This window comes from Clarias gariepinus, chromosome 17 (genome assembly GCF_024256425.1).
Source record: "Clarias gariepinus isolate MV-2021 ecotype Netherlands chromosome 17, CGAR_prim_01v2, whole genome shotgun sequence".
Classification (NCBI taxonomy): Eukaryota; Metazoa; Chordata; class Actinopteri; order Siluriformes; family Clariidae; genus Clarias; species Clarias gariepinus.
Window position 1 is genome coordinate 22,048,026 of NC_071116.1, and position 18,907 is coordinate 22,066,932.

The 18,907-nt window shown below is 37.5% G+C and overlaps 1 protein-coding gene across 2 annotated transcripts in view; it reads left to right on the plus strand.

Moving 5' to 3' along the window:
* The window catches only part of LOC128545596 (ephrin type-A receptor 5), a 63,566-nt gene extending 54,772 nt beyond the window's left edge, over window positions 1-8,794 (plus strand). Inside the window, exons 15-17 of one of the 2 annotated variants that reach the window (XM_053516050.1) lie at window positions 3,142-3,335; window positions 4,173-4,328; window positions 6,102-8,794. In XM_053516050.1, the coding sequence (XP_053372025.1) occupies window positions 3,142-3,335; window positions 4,173-4,328; window positions 6,102-6,207 (456 nt within the window). In that variant the 3' untranslated portion in view covers window positions 6,208-8,794. The remainder of the gene's footprint in view (window positions 1-3,141; window positions 3,336-4,172; window positions 4,329-6,101) is intronic. The other variant, XM_053516051.1, reaches the window with a different exon arrangement.
* The last annotated feature ends 10,113 nt before the right edge of the window (window positions 8,795-18,907 follow it).

Sequence of the window (18,907 nt, forward strand, 5' to 3'; positions counted from 1 at the left end):
ACTGACCTTAATTGAGGCAAGTGAGGCCTGCAGTTCTTTAGTTGTTGTCCTGGGGTCTTTTGTGGCCTCTCGGATGAGTTGTCTCTGCGCTCTTGGGGTAATTTTGGTCGGCTGGCCACTCCTGGGAAGGTTCACCACTGTTCCATGTGTTTGCCATTTGTGGATGATGGCTCTCACTGTGGTTCGCTGGAGTCCCAAGGCTTTGGAAATGGCTTTATAACCTTTACCAGCCTGATAGATCTCAATTACTTTTGTTCTCATTTTTTTCTGAATTTCTTTGGATCTTGGCATAATGTCTAGCTTTTGAGGTGCTTTTGGTCTACTTCTCTGTGTCAGGTAGCTCCTATTTAAGTGATTTTTTGATTGAAACAGGTGTGGCAGTAATCAGGCCTGGGGGTGACTACAGAAATTGAACTTTTAACTGTGATAAACCACAGTTAAGTTATTTTTTAACAAGGGGGGGCAATTACTTTTTCACACAGGGCCATGTAGATTTGGAGTTTTTTTTCTCCCTTAATAACATAATCTTCATTTAAAAACTGCATTTTGTGTTCAATTATGTTATCTTTGACTAATAGTTAACGGTTTTTGATGAGCAGAAACATTTAAGTGTGACAAACATGCAAAAGAATAAGAAATCAGGAAGGGGGCACATAGTTTTTCACACCACTGTATATATATTTTTGAACATTGTGTCTATTTCTGCACTAATTTCCACAATAATGGCAAAAAAACTTGGGAGCATATCATTAATTCAAATCATTTGCAATGAACATAGACAAGCTAATTGATACATTTCAGGAAAAAAAAAACACGCCAAACTTATCCATTTTTACAACCAGGTCATCTTAGTGTATGATGAATTCTGTGCCAAGTCTTTGGTGAGAACTGACTACCAATTATTCATCCACGGTGGAGATGGCGTAATTGTTTTCCCAAGCCATTTTAATTGTGTGTGTGTGTGTGAATAGCATTTGAGATGTGGTCTGCCACAGGGAGGCTGAAAAATGGGGTCCTGTGTGCACAGCAGTCAAATGGTGGGTTTAGCTGACATTATTGAGAATGGTTAATGGGGATGGGAGCTGCATCGACAACAATACAGAGTGGTTAAAGGGGATGCGATATTCAATAGTCGAACACCCAGTGGGCGAGTCAAAGGCTGATAGTCTATGAACAGTACATTCATGGATGCAGGGGAACGCTGGAAATGTAGTCAGAATTAGGCTGAATTTCTGACTGCAGTGAACTCCGTGAACTTTCTTTACCTGAGGTTTTAGAGTTTCAGATCTGTTGGAAGGAAAGACCGTTTTTAATGCTTCTGCAAAACACAGTCTGAAGCTGCATAATGCGTGGCTGAGTCACAAAGATGGGGGACAGTTTTTAATTAGTCTCCTAATTAATTCTATTTTTTATTGGTCACATAATTGAATGTTGCAGTTTGCTACACCAGCTCGATTCTTTTGTTCTCTGTTATATAAATGTTCGTGTCATATTTGAAGTATGATGTCTTACGTCTGTGTCTGGGAGAGAGCAGCATTAAAAAGGAGGACACAATGCAGAAGTTTTCCGAGAAGGTCCCTAAAGGAGGTGCAATTTCAAGTCATGTTGTTGTCAAGCAGAACTGACCTTTTTTCTCCCCTTCTAGCCAGCCAGTGACAACTTCATTCGCGCCTCAGATCCTCTTCTCCTCTCCATCATTAATCTGTTTCACACGCTTGGGAAGGAGAAAGTTATTTGATGTTTTATTTAAGGCCTTCATGAGAGCTGCCTCAGATCTCTCGCTCTGCTGTACTCGACTCACTCTCCCCTGCTCCCACCCTGTCTCTTCTTCTCTGCCTATGTCTCTCTCTGCTTTTCTCACACTTGCACTTGCTCTCTCCTTTTTCTTTTTCTACTAGACGTTGCTGCCGGGGATTGGTTTCTGAGCCGCTCTTGTTTTGGCTTTCTCCTTTTGCCAACATAGCGAGAGAATTTTGTTGGAGGCTAGGAGAGAGAGAGAGAGAGAGAGATGAGGGTTTGGCATTTCGCCCAGTGCAGCAGTCTGATCCTAGCTGCCTGCAAGCTTCTGGAACTTATAGACCGTCAGCATACCTCTCAATCTAACTGTGTGTAATCAATATAACGGATTTGTTATATACATTTGGGAAAAGTTTTTAAAGATTGAAAAAAAACCCTTCTAAATAGTTCAACTGGCACTTTCTTTGGTGTGCATCGGATCTAACTAGAGTTACTTATAGGCACAATAGGAAAGTTTACATTGCGATTATTTAATATGTTAAAGCCACAGTGTACAGTGTAATGGATTTTGAGTTTGTTGTTAAGAATGAAAAAAATGTGATTAAGAGACAAATAAATCAGAAAAAAAAAAAACGCCAGAGCTTCGTGACAATCCTGTAGTGGTAATTCTCATTCAGCGTTGCATCAGCGGTGGGACAAAAGCATGCCTGCGTTATACACCAACTCAGATGTCAAACATAATCACATCACAACTCTATTCATGAAAGAAGCTCGAGTACATTTTAACAGGTAGCCAGTCAGAGAAAATGAAGACTTAGAGCATGATAGACTAAAAACAAGCAGATTTATACTCGTCATGGAATCCATACTAGGTACTGCATGTGCATTACATCCACGGCTGATGAGAAAAAAATGGAGCTATTCTTTCTGTAATATCTTAATGGTGTCAGATTATTATATGGAGAACACTTACAGTACATTTAAACTAGCATACTACTACAGTATAGTAATAGTGTGTCTTTACAGCTTTCATGTCCTCTCTATTGCGTCCTACTGACTGAAGCTCTTCTCACTTTGTTCGCGCTCTCAAAATATAAATATGACTCAGACTATATATAAGACTCGTATTTTCTAAGAGTGCTCATACATTGAACAAAACATCTCTGTTTCGTGTGTGTATGCCGATCAGATCACGTAACAACATTAAACATTTATACCCAGTATTGTGTAGGTTCCCTTTATGCTGCCTGAGCAGCTCTGGCCAGTTGCTTGCTGGCTGACTCTTAACAGTTTGACATAAGCCATATTGAGTATAATATTATGAATAGATTAAAAAAAAAGAAAAAGTTGGATGGTGCTTCTATGGTGCATGCTGTTTAATGTATTTTTCTGTATATATATCAGGTGATAAAGGCTGTAGAGGAGAGCTACAGGCTGCCGGGCCCTATGGACTGCCCCACAGCTCTCTACCACCTCATGATGGACTGCTGGCAGAAGGACAGGAACAGCCGGCCCAAGTTTGATGAGATAGTGAGCCTCCTAGACAAGCTCATACGCAACCCAAGCAGTCTGAAAAGCCTTGTCAATCCCTCTAACAGGTACAAAAGCAACATCTTGCTTACGCAGTGTTTATTCACTTCACCAGTTTCTGGCATTTTGCTCGCTACCATTTTGCTCGCTACCATTCTCATTTGCTTCTTGCTTGCTATCTGTCTCTATATGCTGCTTTTCATGTTGGCTTCGTTTATTGTATAAGCACAGATCCAGCTCTCTGTAAAGTAAATTCTGGTATTTGGTCATCTGTGTCGGTGAGCACAAAAACCATGTCATGTCTGCAAAATGCCGATAATGCAGCGTTAACAGCTTTTGTTACATGGATGACACAGGAAATCACGATTTAATGACACTTGAAACAAATAAGCGCCGGTACTTCATGATTTAATGCCGAGTTAAGTGGAAGTGACAGCGTACAAATGACTTCCAATTATGGTGATTACATGGTATCAGATATATTTTCTGCATTGCGAATCACTCTGTGCTTTTTTTAACATGCGGGAATCTATTTTCTGTAATTGTCTTATGGAATTATGTTACATTCAATTACAATCATTTAGTGTGGGGGAATTTATTTTGTTTGTTTTAAATACAATCTTTCAGTTAAGCTATTTTGCCCTTATGGTAAAATATGGTCATATTTTCTGTATATACTTTGCAGCTAAAATATTTTCTAAAATAATGAATAAATAAATATCTAACAGTGCTTACATGATGACCAATTTTAATGTTTGCATAATTAAAATGGCTTCCCATGCATGCACAAAAAAACATCCACTTAGGCTTGTGTTCATCTTGTTTTTCTGTACAACGTTCATATAGCATGCTAATGTTAGATTTATGCATTTATTCCTTCAACAGTCCATTTGTCTTTCCCACAGGGTGTCCAATTTATTAGTGGAGCATGGCAGTGCAGAGCTTTGTGCATTCAGCTCTGTAGGGGAATGGTTAGATGCCATAAAAATGGGTCGATACACAGAGCTTTTCATGGAAAGTGGATACACTTCATTGGATGTAGTCACTCAGATGACCTTAGAGTAAGTCCCCCCCCCCCACCCCCCGTTGTCATTTCCTGACAAAGCGATCATAGGAATTATCTGATGCACATTAACATAGAGAATAAAAATGTCCATTAAAAATGCAAAACCATTTCATTGTGGCAGGATTTAGATTTCTTTTGGGCTTTTAATTGCACAATTTTTTATCTCAGTATATTATTAGGCAGATATATGGTAAAACATGACAAGTGACTTTTCTTCACTGATATTATTTTCTCACTTTTACTAAGATGATTGTAAAAAAAAAAAAAAGATCTGTTTATAAGTTCAACTGATCAAATGATAGGTTTTGTTTAACCATGTCGTAATCACTGTTATTCTCACAGACCAAACAAAACCAATGAAACAAAAGTACAGTTAAAATAAGGATTAGATTCTAATAATAATAATCTTGAATAGTGCTGTATTAGAGCCAGGCACACTTATTGAAGAATGGTAAAACCATTAAGCCTGGAGGAAATAAAACTTGTAGACAGGTTTAGATAAATGAAATATGTGGTGTGAAACAAGTCTTTAATTACAATGGATAAGGATCATTTTCTCACGTTAGTTATCATTTAATAATAAACATTTCTTGATTCAATACTTGTGGTTTTAATTACAAATGTTGGTGTAGGATCATTTAAAAACAAATGCTTAAATATAATTCCAATATGTATATACTTAATTTCCTGAATTTGTATTTGTATCAACCATAATTTTTTGAAAAGCATCTATACTTTAGCTGTTGTGTTCTTTTTTCTGACTGTTGAGAAGCTGTTTGAAGTGGACAAGTTTTGACATGGTGGCATGGTGGTGTAGTAGTTAGCACTGGGGTCAAGGGGTCAATTCCTGCCTTTGTGCATAGGTTTCCTGGTCCCGCAGTCCAAAGACATGCAGAGTGGGCGTTCTGATTGGCAGTCCCAAATTGCTTGTAGTGTGTAAATGAGTGTGTGTACCCTGTGATGAATTGGCAACCTGCCCAGAGTTTGCCCAGTAGAAGTGGTATAGAAAATGAATGAATGAATAAAAGTTATGACACTAGTGCCAGCTACAAGATTATCAACTTTATTTTAATACATTATTATTCTGTATTAACAAACTATAGCAGATGCTTAAAAGAAAGAAAGAAAAAAAAATATCGTCATATATCATTAATGTCGTAATTTCCTGGGAGGCTAACTTCATTTAGCTTTTTTTTTTTTTTTAAATGCCTCAGCACTTTCAGGAGAAAGAGATTTTGCGGTTTCTCTGTTATTTAACAAGCTGTGACTTTTTGGCCTTACTTTCGATAAAAAGAAAGGGGCTGATGCAGGAACAACAGTTTATAGCTGCTTTAAAGTTAAACTTTTTTTTTTTTTTTTTTTTTAAAACAACAGATATAACGTATGAGGCAAATCACCTCTAGCAGTATTTGCTTGTGGACTGTAGCACACCAGTCCTTTCCAGATGCTGTCCATGAGGTTTCCCATTTCCATCTCCAGAGGACCATGTACTGGCAATTTGGAAATGGCAAGTAGCCTAATCTCCATATCTTTGGAGTATGGGATGAAACCCGGATACCCGGAGGAAACCCACCTACTGTAGCACCAGGAGAACTTGCACACAGACTTGTGGGATTGTCAGTAATGAACCCTGGAGGTGCAAGGCAACAGTGCTAACCACTAAGCCACTGTGCCGCCTATAGCAGCATACCCTGTTCCTTATTTAATAGCAACTGATGTTTTACAACAACTATAGAAGTGTTTAATTATACTATTGACTGTTTTACAGAGATGTAAGGAGGGTTGGAGTCACTCTGGCTGGGCACCAGAAAAAGATCCTCAACAGCATCCAGGAGATGCGAGTCCAGATGACGAATGCCACTATTCCCGTCTGAGGCAGCTCTTAGAGCTGGAGATCTACAGTAGTAGCCTAGCACTTTTTCACCAGGGACACTTATTTATTGAATATGGAACTACTAAACTCTTAAAGGGAAACAACTCGATATTCCTGCAGAGCAAAATGAGGATCGATTCAGTGACTGGACAGAGTTGCAAACAGTGTGTGTGTGCGTGTGTGTGTGTGCGCGTGTGTGTGCGTGTGTGTTTATGCACAGCTCGTCAGCCTCTTGACAGCTCTGACAGGACCGAGTCAGACGTGTTGGCAATGAAACATTTGGAAAAGTGTGGCACATTTCCAGGTAGGACCACTGAGCGGCTGGTGGGAGTCTCCGGGCTGAATGTATAGCACTTTTTCAAAACCTCATGCAACGATATTATTACCTCCAGAAATCCACAAACTCTCCAGTCTACCTACGATGACAGATGTTATTCCACAAGTTCACTCGGAGGAAAGGTCATGCAGTAAGACTTGCACCATATCAATCGGCGAAGGAAGAAGCGGCTGTGTATTACAAAGCAATATTAGATTTCATGCTTGATACCGATTTCATTTTCTTTTTGGATGCGGACGAAGAAATGGTTGCATATGTACAGTTTCCATTTGCACAGTACGTGTCTTAATCCAGGGGGAAAATGCATTTAAAAAAGTATTAGGCTTCAAAAACAAATATTTGGCACCAGTTACGGTAAAGTTGTATGTGTAAATAGTGTACAGTTAGCTAAAGCAATTCGTTCATGTGGGGTTCATATACTTTTAGCTGGAAAACATTAGTAATAAGATGTTGACATAAAAATAAGAAATGTTTATAGTGCTTTTGAGTAACAGCAGGTCATTTTACATTCGATGTATGAATTCTACAAGTGGCTTTGTGCTATTGACTTCTATTTATTTAATTCAACCCAAACTTAACTAGCATATGATTTTACTACTGTTTCTCTGCAGTTCATAACAAATAATATAATTATACAGGGGAAAAATAAACAGTAGCTCTGAGTGTCTTTATGAACTTGAGTTATCGAGGTCAGTATTCTCCCTGAATGTCAGTACAGATAAACAGCTCCTCTATAGCCGCTCATGATTATTTTCCACTTTTACGGTCATTATACAGTAAGATCTTTGCTAGAGGAAACTGTAGTCAAACCAAAGCATCACATGAGCAGCATAGATTAATGAGGTAATGTTTACTGTAACAAGTGCCGTGTGCTTTGTGGCATGAGCACACCGGTCAGTCGAGGAACGAGGACCACGCAGGTTCAAACCGCTTAGTGTGAAGTTTCGCTTGTATTATAAACGGCGCCGAGACTCAGCAAGCACACAGACATTATTCGTCTCATCTTCCATTTAGTTTCTAAGTGCTTCCACTTATTTAGCAGTTAGCATAAACTATTTTTTTATGCTAACTGAATGTTCTGGGTCGAGTCCCATCAGTTAAGACAAAATAGTTTCTCAGTTTATGATTATGTAACACATTTTCCCAAAAACTAATAAGGCAGAACAAACCCTTTCAGTTGTGTGGTGCATTCGCGCACAACCGAAAGGCATTCGAATCACTTGTAAGGTGATTTTTCATTACGAATATTGCGTTATTTAGTATTACACATGGAGCTTAACTGTTGATGTTTTTGCAAAGATTGTTAAAAAAGGGATATGAAGGAGAACTAACCGAACATCAGCACACACTACAGATGATTTATAAAAATACATTAATGTCTGCGAACTATTACGCGAAGTTTGCTGTTCTTTTTTTTTTTTTTCCTGTTGTCAGCACCTTAGACAACCTCTCTACTGATAGTTCATTTGTACTGAATATTCACTCTTTAACCAGCAGCATGTTCTGCTAAGTGTTTTTATTCAAGTTGTATTTTTTAACCTCAAATTAAAACTAGTTTTATTACAACAAAAAAGGGCCAAGGATAAATTAAGCAATCCTTTATTTCTAAAGTGACCTTTAATTTCTGTATTTTTGGACTGATCTTGTTCTTAGATTTAATCCTAATTAGACGTTAAAGCACAGGTAAATCATTAAACATGCAATTTTAACACAGTTTTCCTGAAAGAAGAACATGAACTATATGCACACTATACGCCTCTCTCACAATGAAAGACCGTTTCTGAATTTTAAATTGGCGTACAGCAGATGTAGTTTTAAAACATGATCTGCAAGATCTCAACACGGATGAGAATTACCTCATACCATCAACAAGACAAACCTTTTTAATTGCTGAAAAGCCTGACAGATCCTACCATCTGATCACTGAAAATGTGACTCAAACCACATTGAGGGTTTTACAGAACGCCACGGGGCCTCTTGAGATCTTCCTTATTAACACCGGCATGTAGGAGAGAAACATTGGAACAGGCATGAAAAGAAAATGTGCATGATATTAAGGTGAGGTTTGCTCAAACGTTATTTTCTAAGCATAAATATGTTTTATCCTGTCATAAGCCACAAATATTTTAGGATCAGAATTGTTTTGAGGGAAAAAAAAGTTACAAGCACAGAAAAAATGTTGTGTTGCTGTTGTGATTATTTGTCTACGCCCTTTTATTGTGCGTTTTGTTTGTGTAAATGTCTTTTGTAGTGTAATATATAAAATTTTCTATTTTTTTCTAATAAATTCAGAAGAAAATCTGATTGGCTTAAGTCTTTCTTTTTTATTCGGTAACAATAAAAAGTTTTGGGTTTTTTCCCATTGCTCTGGATCACATGACCTATTGCTCCAATCTTAATGCTTCTTAGCAGTTAGATTTTAATTAGTCTTACCTACAAGAGGTTTTCCTATGGCCATACAGCTGTTTAGTCCCAATCCTGTGAATTTTAATCACTTGTGCATGTGGAAATGCTTTTATTTGAAAAATGAATCACAGTTTTGATTTCTATTGTCCTTTTTTTCCAATGCAACTTCACCAAGAGCTCAAGTGATCTCTGATGTTTCATGATTTTTTAAAAACCACATTTCTTCTTCAAAGTTGACAGTTTAGCATTATAATTCCAGGTTTTACTAATACAAGGAACAGCTCTTAACTTAGTTCCAGTAGTTACAGCACCCTCCTTAGTTGTTTTCTTTGCTTGATGCATGCCAATAATTTAACAAAAGTGACAATTTAAAACAAAGTAACATTATTTCCATGACTAAGGGGATACATCTTCAGGTAAAAAAAACTGTTGCCAGCTAAAATGTATTAATTATTGTAGTAATAATGCATTTAATAATGCATTAAATACTCAAGGGAAATATTTGCTTATCTTTAATCGAATGGCAACTTGTTTGGCCAGGTAGTAAATTATAGGCATGAAAAATTACATTTTGGTAAAAAAAAAAAAAAAAAAATTCTGAGAAATCTTGTTTCTCTTTCGCTTGTTTCTCTTACTTTCTTTCTCTTATTATTTTCTTAAATTTTTTGATAACAGACAAGAATATATTGCTGAAATGATATGCATGAGGTGGCATGGTGGCTTAGCGTTTAGCACTGTCGCCTCATACCTTAAGGATTGAGGGTTTAAGTCCAGGACATACCCTGCTTTGTGCCTGAAGTTTCCTCGGATAGGCTCCAGGCTTCCTGTGACCCTGTATATAAGTCGTATAAAAGCTGAATGAATGAATGTTTAGCTTGATGCATTTCATTTTAGTTGTTCGAGAATTCATGCTAGTTGATGGAAGTTTCTGTTGGTGATGTTTTTCAGTACAGTTGTTTTTTAGTTCCTGCATTTTAAGGAGGATTTCTACCTTGAGTCTGGCCTGGAGTTAGTGTGTAGCTCAGTACGGATCAGGTCAGCTGATGGACTTGGCCAGTCAGGAACATTCCACTGTTTGGTCCTACAAAATGTTTGACTTGATTTATTAGTAAGTCTTAGGACAAGAGTTTATATTTCTATCCAGAAAGCACTCAGCTGGCTGTGGGTTTTCAATCCATCCAGGCCGGAGCCACACCTGATCCAACTTCCGTTGTTTGAAGTCATTTAATACGAGACCAATTGATTACCTGAAGCCTTACAGCGTCATTGATGTGAAGCTGCACTCTCACATAGCAATCGGCTGCCTTTTGTGCCTGTTCTCATTTCCACAATTTGGCTGAAGTACGCAGGTGTGGGCTGAATATTGGGGTGGCTGACCTGAATATTTCTAGATGAGATACAGTCGAGTGCAAAAGTTTGCATACCTTTAGGGCAGAAGGAAGAAGACAAAGAAATGTAATTTAGAGCAACAAGACATTTAGTGTGCACGGTTTTAGCAATTTCCCTTCATTTTGACAAGGAAGAAATAGTATACTGTAATAGTGATTTAGTGTAAAGGTAAATATGATTAGTTATCATAAAAACAACAGTTTCAATGGGGTTTCTGATTTGAAACATTTGAAGCAAGGTGATCAATAACCAGGACAGTCGCTTGTTTCTTAGTTATTTTGTGACAAATCAGGAGGATAAAAACTGTCCTGAATTGGAATTTATTAGCTTTTCATGGGAATATTTAATAAGCCGTCGAATTAGGTGCTGATGCACATAAAGGAGGCCATGCTTTAAAAACAAACCTATCAGAGAGATCAAAACTTTAGAAACAGCTAACCCTTTTTCGCTTTTGATATTTTTTACTTTCACACATTCAAAAAAAAAAAAAAAGGCAAGTGAGGAACTCTCTGGTGGAGAAACGCATTGCATTGAAAAGTCTACAATCAAGAGATACTGATATGTATGTAAAGACACAGGGTCCACCTCAAATGCAAACCACTGTTAACACTGAGAAAAAAACTAACTAGACATGGCTAACATTGATTAATTAATTGATTCAAATGAAATGAAAAGAAAAAAAAAAACTGCCTGCAAAATACTGATCCAAGGATAATTTGTACCAGAATAATTGTAAGAAAAGAATATAGAGAAGGAAAGAAGGGGTTCATGTATTCAGAAAACACAGCGAATAAGCAACAAATGAAAGGTGGCTGAAGTAAAGGAATGAAAGAAATGTGTTCAGAGTGACCCTATATCATCCAGCATTTCAGGGTAGGAAGGGAAGCACATGAAGCGATGCACCCATCATGCATAGTGCACACTGTACAAGCCTTTGGAGGCAGTGTTATGATCTGGGGTTACTTCAGTTGATCAGGTCTAGACATGATGGGGCAATAATATAAAGTCAGCTGATGACCTGAATATACAGAATTACCAGGTTATCACATCTATGGAGTTTGTCTTCCCTAAAGACACGACTATGTTCAAGGACTCAAATTGTAAAGCATGGTTCTAGGAACATAAGGAATCATTTTCACACACCAACTGGACACCCCCTTGTGCAAAATACAGTATTAGAGCTTATAAGTTTTTTTTTTTGTTTTTTGTTTGTCTGTTTTTTTGGAAACTTTTTTATTATATATAGCGCTTATCATGTGCTTATATTCTAACAGGATAATGTGTGTCTATTATGGCTCAGGACTTCAAATGTACATTATGAAACAAACTTTTTAGGAATACATGACTTAACATAACATTTTTGTGAAGCAGATTCTTCGGGGTTAATATTTTTATGATAAAAGTGTGTATGTGGGGAAAACAGTGCTGTAAACAATTTTCGATCATTTATTGTTACTGAAAACATCCCATGGACACAATTTATCCAAAAATCTGAGAAATGATTGACATGTCCAAAATGGTCTTTTCTATAGCGTCTAGTTTAGTGCCTTGAGTTAAAATATAACGCAATTCCAACAGCACCAGGAAGAACTGAAATGGAAGTCTGAGGATTTGGACACCTCCATTTCTCCAACAGTGTCACCTTAATCGAACTCTGACCCCCCTCTCGCCACACACTCACACACATACACACACACTTCCATCCCCAACACATCTACTATATATGTTAATGTCATACACTTATATATTTCAAACCATTACGGTTGTTTGTTATGGTACAAAATTTCATTTTAACCCTTGAGCTCTCATGGGAAATCGCACCTCTAAACATTGCTTTAGGTGTTAATTATCAATCCATGTTTTTCTAACCTCTGGGGCGAAATATATCGAAATAGTGTGGAATTCCATATCAGCAATAAAAATTTTTTTAGGAAAAGCTTCGTCTGTACCATTTATCAGCGACTGCTTTCGCTCGTGCTGCACTCAGGTCTTTCGGAGGAGTGTTGCTGGAGGCTGTGGAAACGCGGCTGGAGGTGCGAGTCCCACGACGTAGCCCTTCACTCCTAATGCAATTTCCTTGTCTGAAGGTGCCACTGGACTCTCGGTCCCGCGAGTCATTTACAAATCATTCCGATTTTAATCATTATGAATGACCTTCATCAGAGACGTTTGTTGCAGCCAGGGTGGGGGATTTCTACTCTATAGTTTTGGACTATAAAGGACTCCTGATATATTACATACGTCTTGGCTCATTCTCAAAGTTCATTTCTTGCACTCGTTTTCTAGGAATCATTTAATTAGTTCACAGTTTCTTTTTTTCTTTTCTTTTTTTAATTCTGATGTCTGGTTAAGCTTGAAGTTCGTATAATTGGTTAGAAGTGCAGTTGGAAGAATTATTTCAAGGCAAATTATCATATTTTGTTTTATTAATAATAACATTCTAGTCTTATAGCTTCTTTGTTGTTGTTGTTTTTATTGTGTAAACGATGCTTTTTATTTTCTTTGATACATAATTATAATAATTACAACTACATGTTCTGTGATATGATGTAAGGTTCCTTTTTTTCATTATTACTATTACTGGTGCCCTGATCAGTTATATTATGGTTATTTCCAGCTGACATTCCAACTTTCCATTCCCTATGACACCAAGACTTTTTCCCTAGTAACATCTCTACTGAAACCCAAAGTCATTTGATGTCAACAGTGTCCCGTGTCCCAGCACATGCCTGGCATTATATATCTTCATCTCTTCCAACCAATTATCGCCGGGCCCCTTTGTCTGCTGCATGCTAATGTGTTTGAATAGATAGCAGCTCTCCAGAGCCACATGGCTGGTGCAATTATCTGCTCCTTTTGCTGCGGGGCGCCTGCTTTATTTTTCCATCCTTCACCAGCTTACATCACCGTATTGATCTCAGCTGCGGTATGTGATCCCAATAAAGCTGCCCCATGTCTCCGGTGTGCCCACTGTCACCTCCTCGGAGTGCTTTCCCAAGCACAACATGCCTTTGGGCTGAGGGTCATCCTGTTTGTCACTGGAGGAGGACTTTCCCAAGGTCTTGTGGGTTTTTAAGCCGTACTAGTCTCCTCTGAACACCCGAGTTCACTAAATCGCTATTGTCAGCACAGGAGTTGACAGGGTTATTAGGCACGTTCTCCTGGAGGTCGTCCAAGGTGAGATGGAATAGTAGTTAACCTGCGACCTCCCCAAGCAAAGGCATATTAATAACAGCCAACGTGTGTAAGCCCGACCATTATTTTTTGATAATGAGCACTGCCACTGCAGCTTTCTGAGCTAAGCTAGCACTCCTTCTTAAAATGGACACTTGCTCATCTGATATACAGCAGGACTTTAAACTGTGTGCGGGTATGGAGGATGTGTGTGTATAACTCACCAGACAACTTAATGCAGCTTTAAAATACGACCTGTTGTTCTGTCTCTTGAAATTGATTCCCTGGTCAAGGTGACTGATTGTGCAGTCCTGTTACGATTGTTACAAGTAACTTATTTTTATCAGTAAGTAAACCACACCTTTCATTACACTTCATTTTGATTAAAATAAATTAATAATTTTACTGTATATTCTGCTTCTATTTCTTAAAGATTCTCACTAGGGCTAAAGTCTGGATTCATAATCTCTCATGCTCACTTGGTCATATGCTCACTTGCCCCCTTCTGGATTTTTTTTTTTGCATATTTGTCATGTAAATGACATTATCAAACTACGTAATTTTAAATACACAATGATAACGAGTTAAAATCAATGATAAGTTAAAATTAAATTAAATTAAATCCATTAAAAAATTATTATGGAAGTTTTTTTAAATTATGATTTCATTTATTAACCTACCTGGCCCAATGTGAAAATTTTTATTTCATTGCCACACACACCCAGGCCAGATCACTACCAGGCCTGTTGAATCAAGAATCACTTAAATAGAACTCGTCTTGCAAAGCAAAGCATGCTAAAAGATCTCACATCATGCTCTGATCTAATAAACCACATGGAAATCAAAGTACTAGACATGTATCAGTCTGGAAAAGGTTATAAAGGCATTTCTAAGGATTTTGGACTTCAGCGAATCACAATCAGAGCCATTATCCACATGTGGAGTAAACTTGGAACAGTGGTGAACCTTCGGAGTAGTGACAATCTACCAAAATTACTTCGAAAGCACAACAATGACTAGGTTACTAGGAATTTAGGTCAGTATGGTCCGCAGTACTGGAAAGAGTGAAGAGCAGCTGCCTGCCAAAACCCACATTCGGAAACCAGTTAAGGAATCACTTTCAGCAACAAAACACACCTGATAAGTGTGTCTAAATAGTTATAAATTGCATCTAAAACATCTATTTTGTTCTGTTCACAGCTAACACAAACTACAAAGCTAACTAGCTTCTAACACAAGACCTAAATCTCTACTTAGACATAACTTAGTGTGTGGATCAAGGGATTGTGCACCCTAGATAAGTGGAAATATGAAGTAAATCTCATAAGTTATTCTGGACTGTCCTGCACCTGCATAGTTTATTTCCCTCACCTTTTGGCTACGTAGAACTCATAAAAATTTAAACAATTTTCACAACTGTAAATGTTGGTTGCCAATCACAGTTGGTTAGTTCCACCGGTTGTGGGAGGACATGTGCACTTTTGGCCTGATGAGCCAAAGAGTAGAAGAAACTCATAAAAAGTAAAACAATTTATTCTACTGTTCCATCTACACAGTATGGATTAAAGTATTTGGCCAAACTTGTTAATTAATGAATTCAGGTGTTTCAATCAGGCCCCTTATCCCCAGTGGATTAGGTTAATTTCAGCATACCAAGACATCTTGGACAATGCTGTGCTTTAAACTTTGTGGAAACAGTTAGGGGAAGGCCCTTTCCTCCTCCAAAAAACTGTAAAGTCATTAAGGGCTATAAAGAAATGGGTTGATGAGTTTGATGTGGAAAAACTTGACTGGCCCAAACACAGAGCCCTGACCTCAACCCCATCAAGCACCTTAGGGATAAACTGGAACGGAGATTGCAAGCCAGGCTCTCTCGTCCAACATCAGTGCCTGAACTCATAAATGCTCAACAGAATGGATGTGCAGGAATTCTTACAAAAGCACTCCAAAATCTTGTGCACAGCCTTCCAAGAAGAGTGGAAGCTGTTATACAGTAGCAGTAAAAACTGGGAACTGGTTTCATGTATATATTTCTTTTTTTCTTTTAGTTTTGATCTTTGCTCATGTTTGACCATGGAGTTTGGCAAAAATCTTTTATTTTCCATGTTGTCCATACCTGACAATGATTCATCCATATCTTGCACCCGAATAAGATATGACTCTGAGGATAGGAAAAAAGACAGCACTTAAATCTGACTGCCTTTGGCGTCCCTGTGTTACACTCGCTTCATCTTGTCTCATCAGCAGTGTTCCTGGGAGTCACGGGAATGCTATGGTGATGGTGTGAGTTCACAAATGATCCCCCTCATTATGCTGATGAGCAGGGGGACTGCTCAAAGCCCGGCTGCTCACGGCCACTTTGTCATCCGTCCGCTCCCTCCAGATGGGCACGTTTTCCACAGCAATCAGGGACACACAAGATGTGATTTTCAGCCATGATGAATAATGGTTATGTTTTAATATGGGATTAAAATGTCTGTTTCTGCTGTAACATTCCTTTTCAAAGTGGGCTGATTTTTATTCAGCTGGGTTTCGCCAGCCTGTCATTAATTAAAGATAAGCCTGGTATATAAATCAAACTTGAATAAGAGATATATGACTTTTCTAGATGGAGATTAGTTATTATTATTCACGTCAGGTAATGCAAAACGTAGATTGTAAAAGGAATTTATGTACATTCACATGAATATATTTCAATGTAAAAGTAGTAAATGCTAATCTAATTTATTTATTCGTACTTTGTTACAGAGCCTGTGCAGTCAATGACTATCTGTATCCCATGACATTCAAATGTCGTTAGACCTGGCAGGCCTGTAATGCACTCATTGGAAGATCCTTCTAGTTTGTCATCGGTAAGTGAAATACATGATTATTGATGTCTAGGTTGGATGATTAACTTGGCCAGTGGCCTGAAAAACATCAGTGTTGCTTTATTGCTATGTTTCTGATTGTTGTCATGAAGCAAGATGAAGCACCTTAATTGCACACCAGGGTAATTATTTGAAATGACTGGACTATCCCTTAGCTCTATAATAATGAATATAAATGATAAGATGATGAACAGCTGTCCAATTCTCCTGGAACTCCATCTCCCATGATTCCTTGCGGATTATGACGCCTCTTCTCAGGAGAACGACTCAGTAATTCCATTCACCTGCACATCATTGATTAATCACCTCAGCAGCCTTAAATACATCTCATCGTATTGGTGGTGAATGAAGTCCTTTACTTAAGTAAAAGTAGCACTACCTTAAGGAAAATTACTTTAATTCCAGTAGAATTGTTACAAGTAATTTATTTTTATCAGTAAGTAAACCACACCTTTCATTACACTTAATTTTGATTAAAATACATTAATAATTTTACTGTATATTCTGCTTCTACTTCTTGTGGCTACATTTTTTTTTCTTCATTTATTAGGAGTGGGCTCAACAGGGCTCAAAGATTCTCACTAGGGCTAACGTCTGGATTTAGAATGTCTCATGCTCACTTGGTCATATGCTTACTTGCCCCCTTCTGGATTTTTTTTTTTTTTTGGCATATTTGTCATGTAAATGACATTATCAAACTATGTAATTTTAAATACACAATAATAAGTTAAAATTCAATTAAATTAAATCCATTAAAAAATTTATAAGGAAGTTTTTAAATTATGATTTCATTTATTAACCTACCTGGCCCAATGTGAAAATTTTTTTTTCATTGCCACACACACCCAGGCCAGATCACTACCAGGCCTGTTGAATCAAGAATCACTTAAATAGAACTTGTCTTGCAAAGCAAAGCATGCTAAAAGATCTCACATTATGCTCTGATCTAATGAAACACATGGAAATCAAAGTACTAGACATGTATCAGTCTGGGAAAGGTTATAAAGGCATTTCTAAGGATTTTAGACTTCAGCGAATCACAATCAGATCCATTATCCACAGGTGGAGTAAACTTGGAACAGTCGTAAACCCTCGGACCACTGTATATATAAATTTTAATATAATATAAATTTTGTTTACACTTGAGCCACAGTTGAAAAAATTTCTATGAGGGCTATCTAAGTGGCTGTGAAAGACTTATGAGCTTTCTTTTTTGTATTTATATTTAAATTAACATCTCTGCAGATGACTATCATGCTGTTACTGTACTATGAAAGAAAAAAAAACAGAACCATTTTTAAATAAATATCTCAGATATCACTTTCCCATTCTTCAATGTATCTGAATCAATGTTTCATATGTGTGCTGTGTACTGAATACTGGAGTGTCTTTGCATAGGTTATGATCACAGCTAGTTTGCTGAAATAAAACTTCATTCCACCTGACAACTGTTTCAACAGAATCATCATTAGCATGTAAAGCTAGTTCAAGCTGCTTCTATTTACCTCAGTCCAAGTGGTAATCTTGAATGTTTACCAGTTCATGATATGAGAGCATTTAGCTAATAAGTTCCAAACACTACAAACTAAGGTACAACAGCTAGCCAGCTAATCAACAACTTGGAGTGAGTTGGTAGCTCCAGTTTGTATTGCTTTTGTTGAATTGCCGCTCAAGAGTTAGCAAGCACTGGGGAGGCACACGGCATAATCGTAGTAACTATGTAAAATATTAATTTAAAACACATACACAATGAGAGATTTCTCTGCTAGAAGTTAACACTAATTAAAGAACCCATTAAAGAAAATGACCACAAGCACAAAAAATAAGCTTACGTAGCCTATTAGCGTACGGATTAGATCAGATTTTTACGGAGGTGGGCCGAAAAAAAAGGGTTTGAAAGTTCTGTTCAACTTTGTCAGCAAGTGGTGAGTCATTTTTGCAGTTGCTCAATATTACAATTTAAAGAAAAGGTTTCTTGAAGGTTTAAAAAAAAAAATCAGTCAGAACCTGTAAACTGATTGGCTATATATATATATTTTTTTCACTCCTGACAGAATGAATGACGGATGTCGCATAATGTAGTGGATATATTACGAAATAAATTACAAATACTAATGAATTACATTTACTTTGTTACTGTTCACCACTGGGCTTCTGATTTTTATTATATAAACTGAAATATGCTAAGCTGAATACCATATTAGCCAACAGTGGGGAAAGTGGCGGTGTTGCAGCAGCAATGGGAATCACAGAGGAATGAGAGGTATAATTAAATAAATACACACTCTTGTAAGTGAGTATTAAGTAGGTTTGCACAAATTCTCATCATCGCACACACGCACAACACATTATATAGCCTATAATATATATGCACACAGTGTATATAAATAAATTATGCTTTATAAGTTTAATGTGAGGCTACCCTAGTCTGATGAATTGGACTACATGTGATCACCTTTTATTCACACACCCTTCTGTGAGCCTTGGGTGCCCATGACCCAGTTGCTGGTTCATTGGTTGTCCTT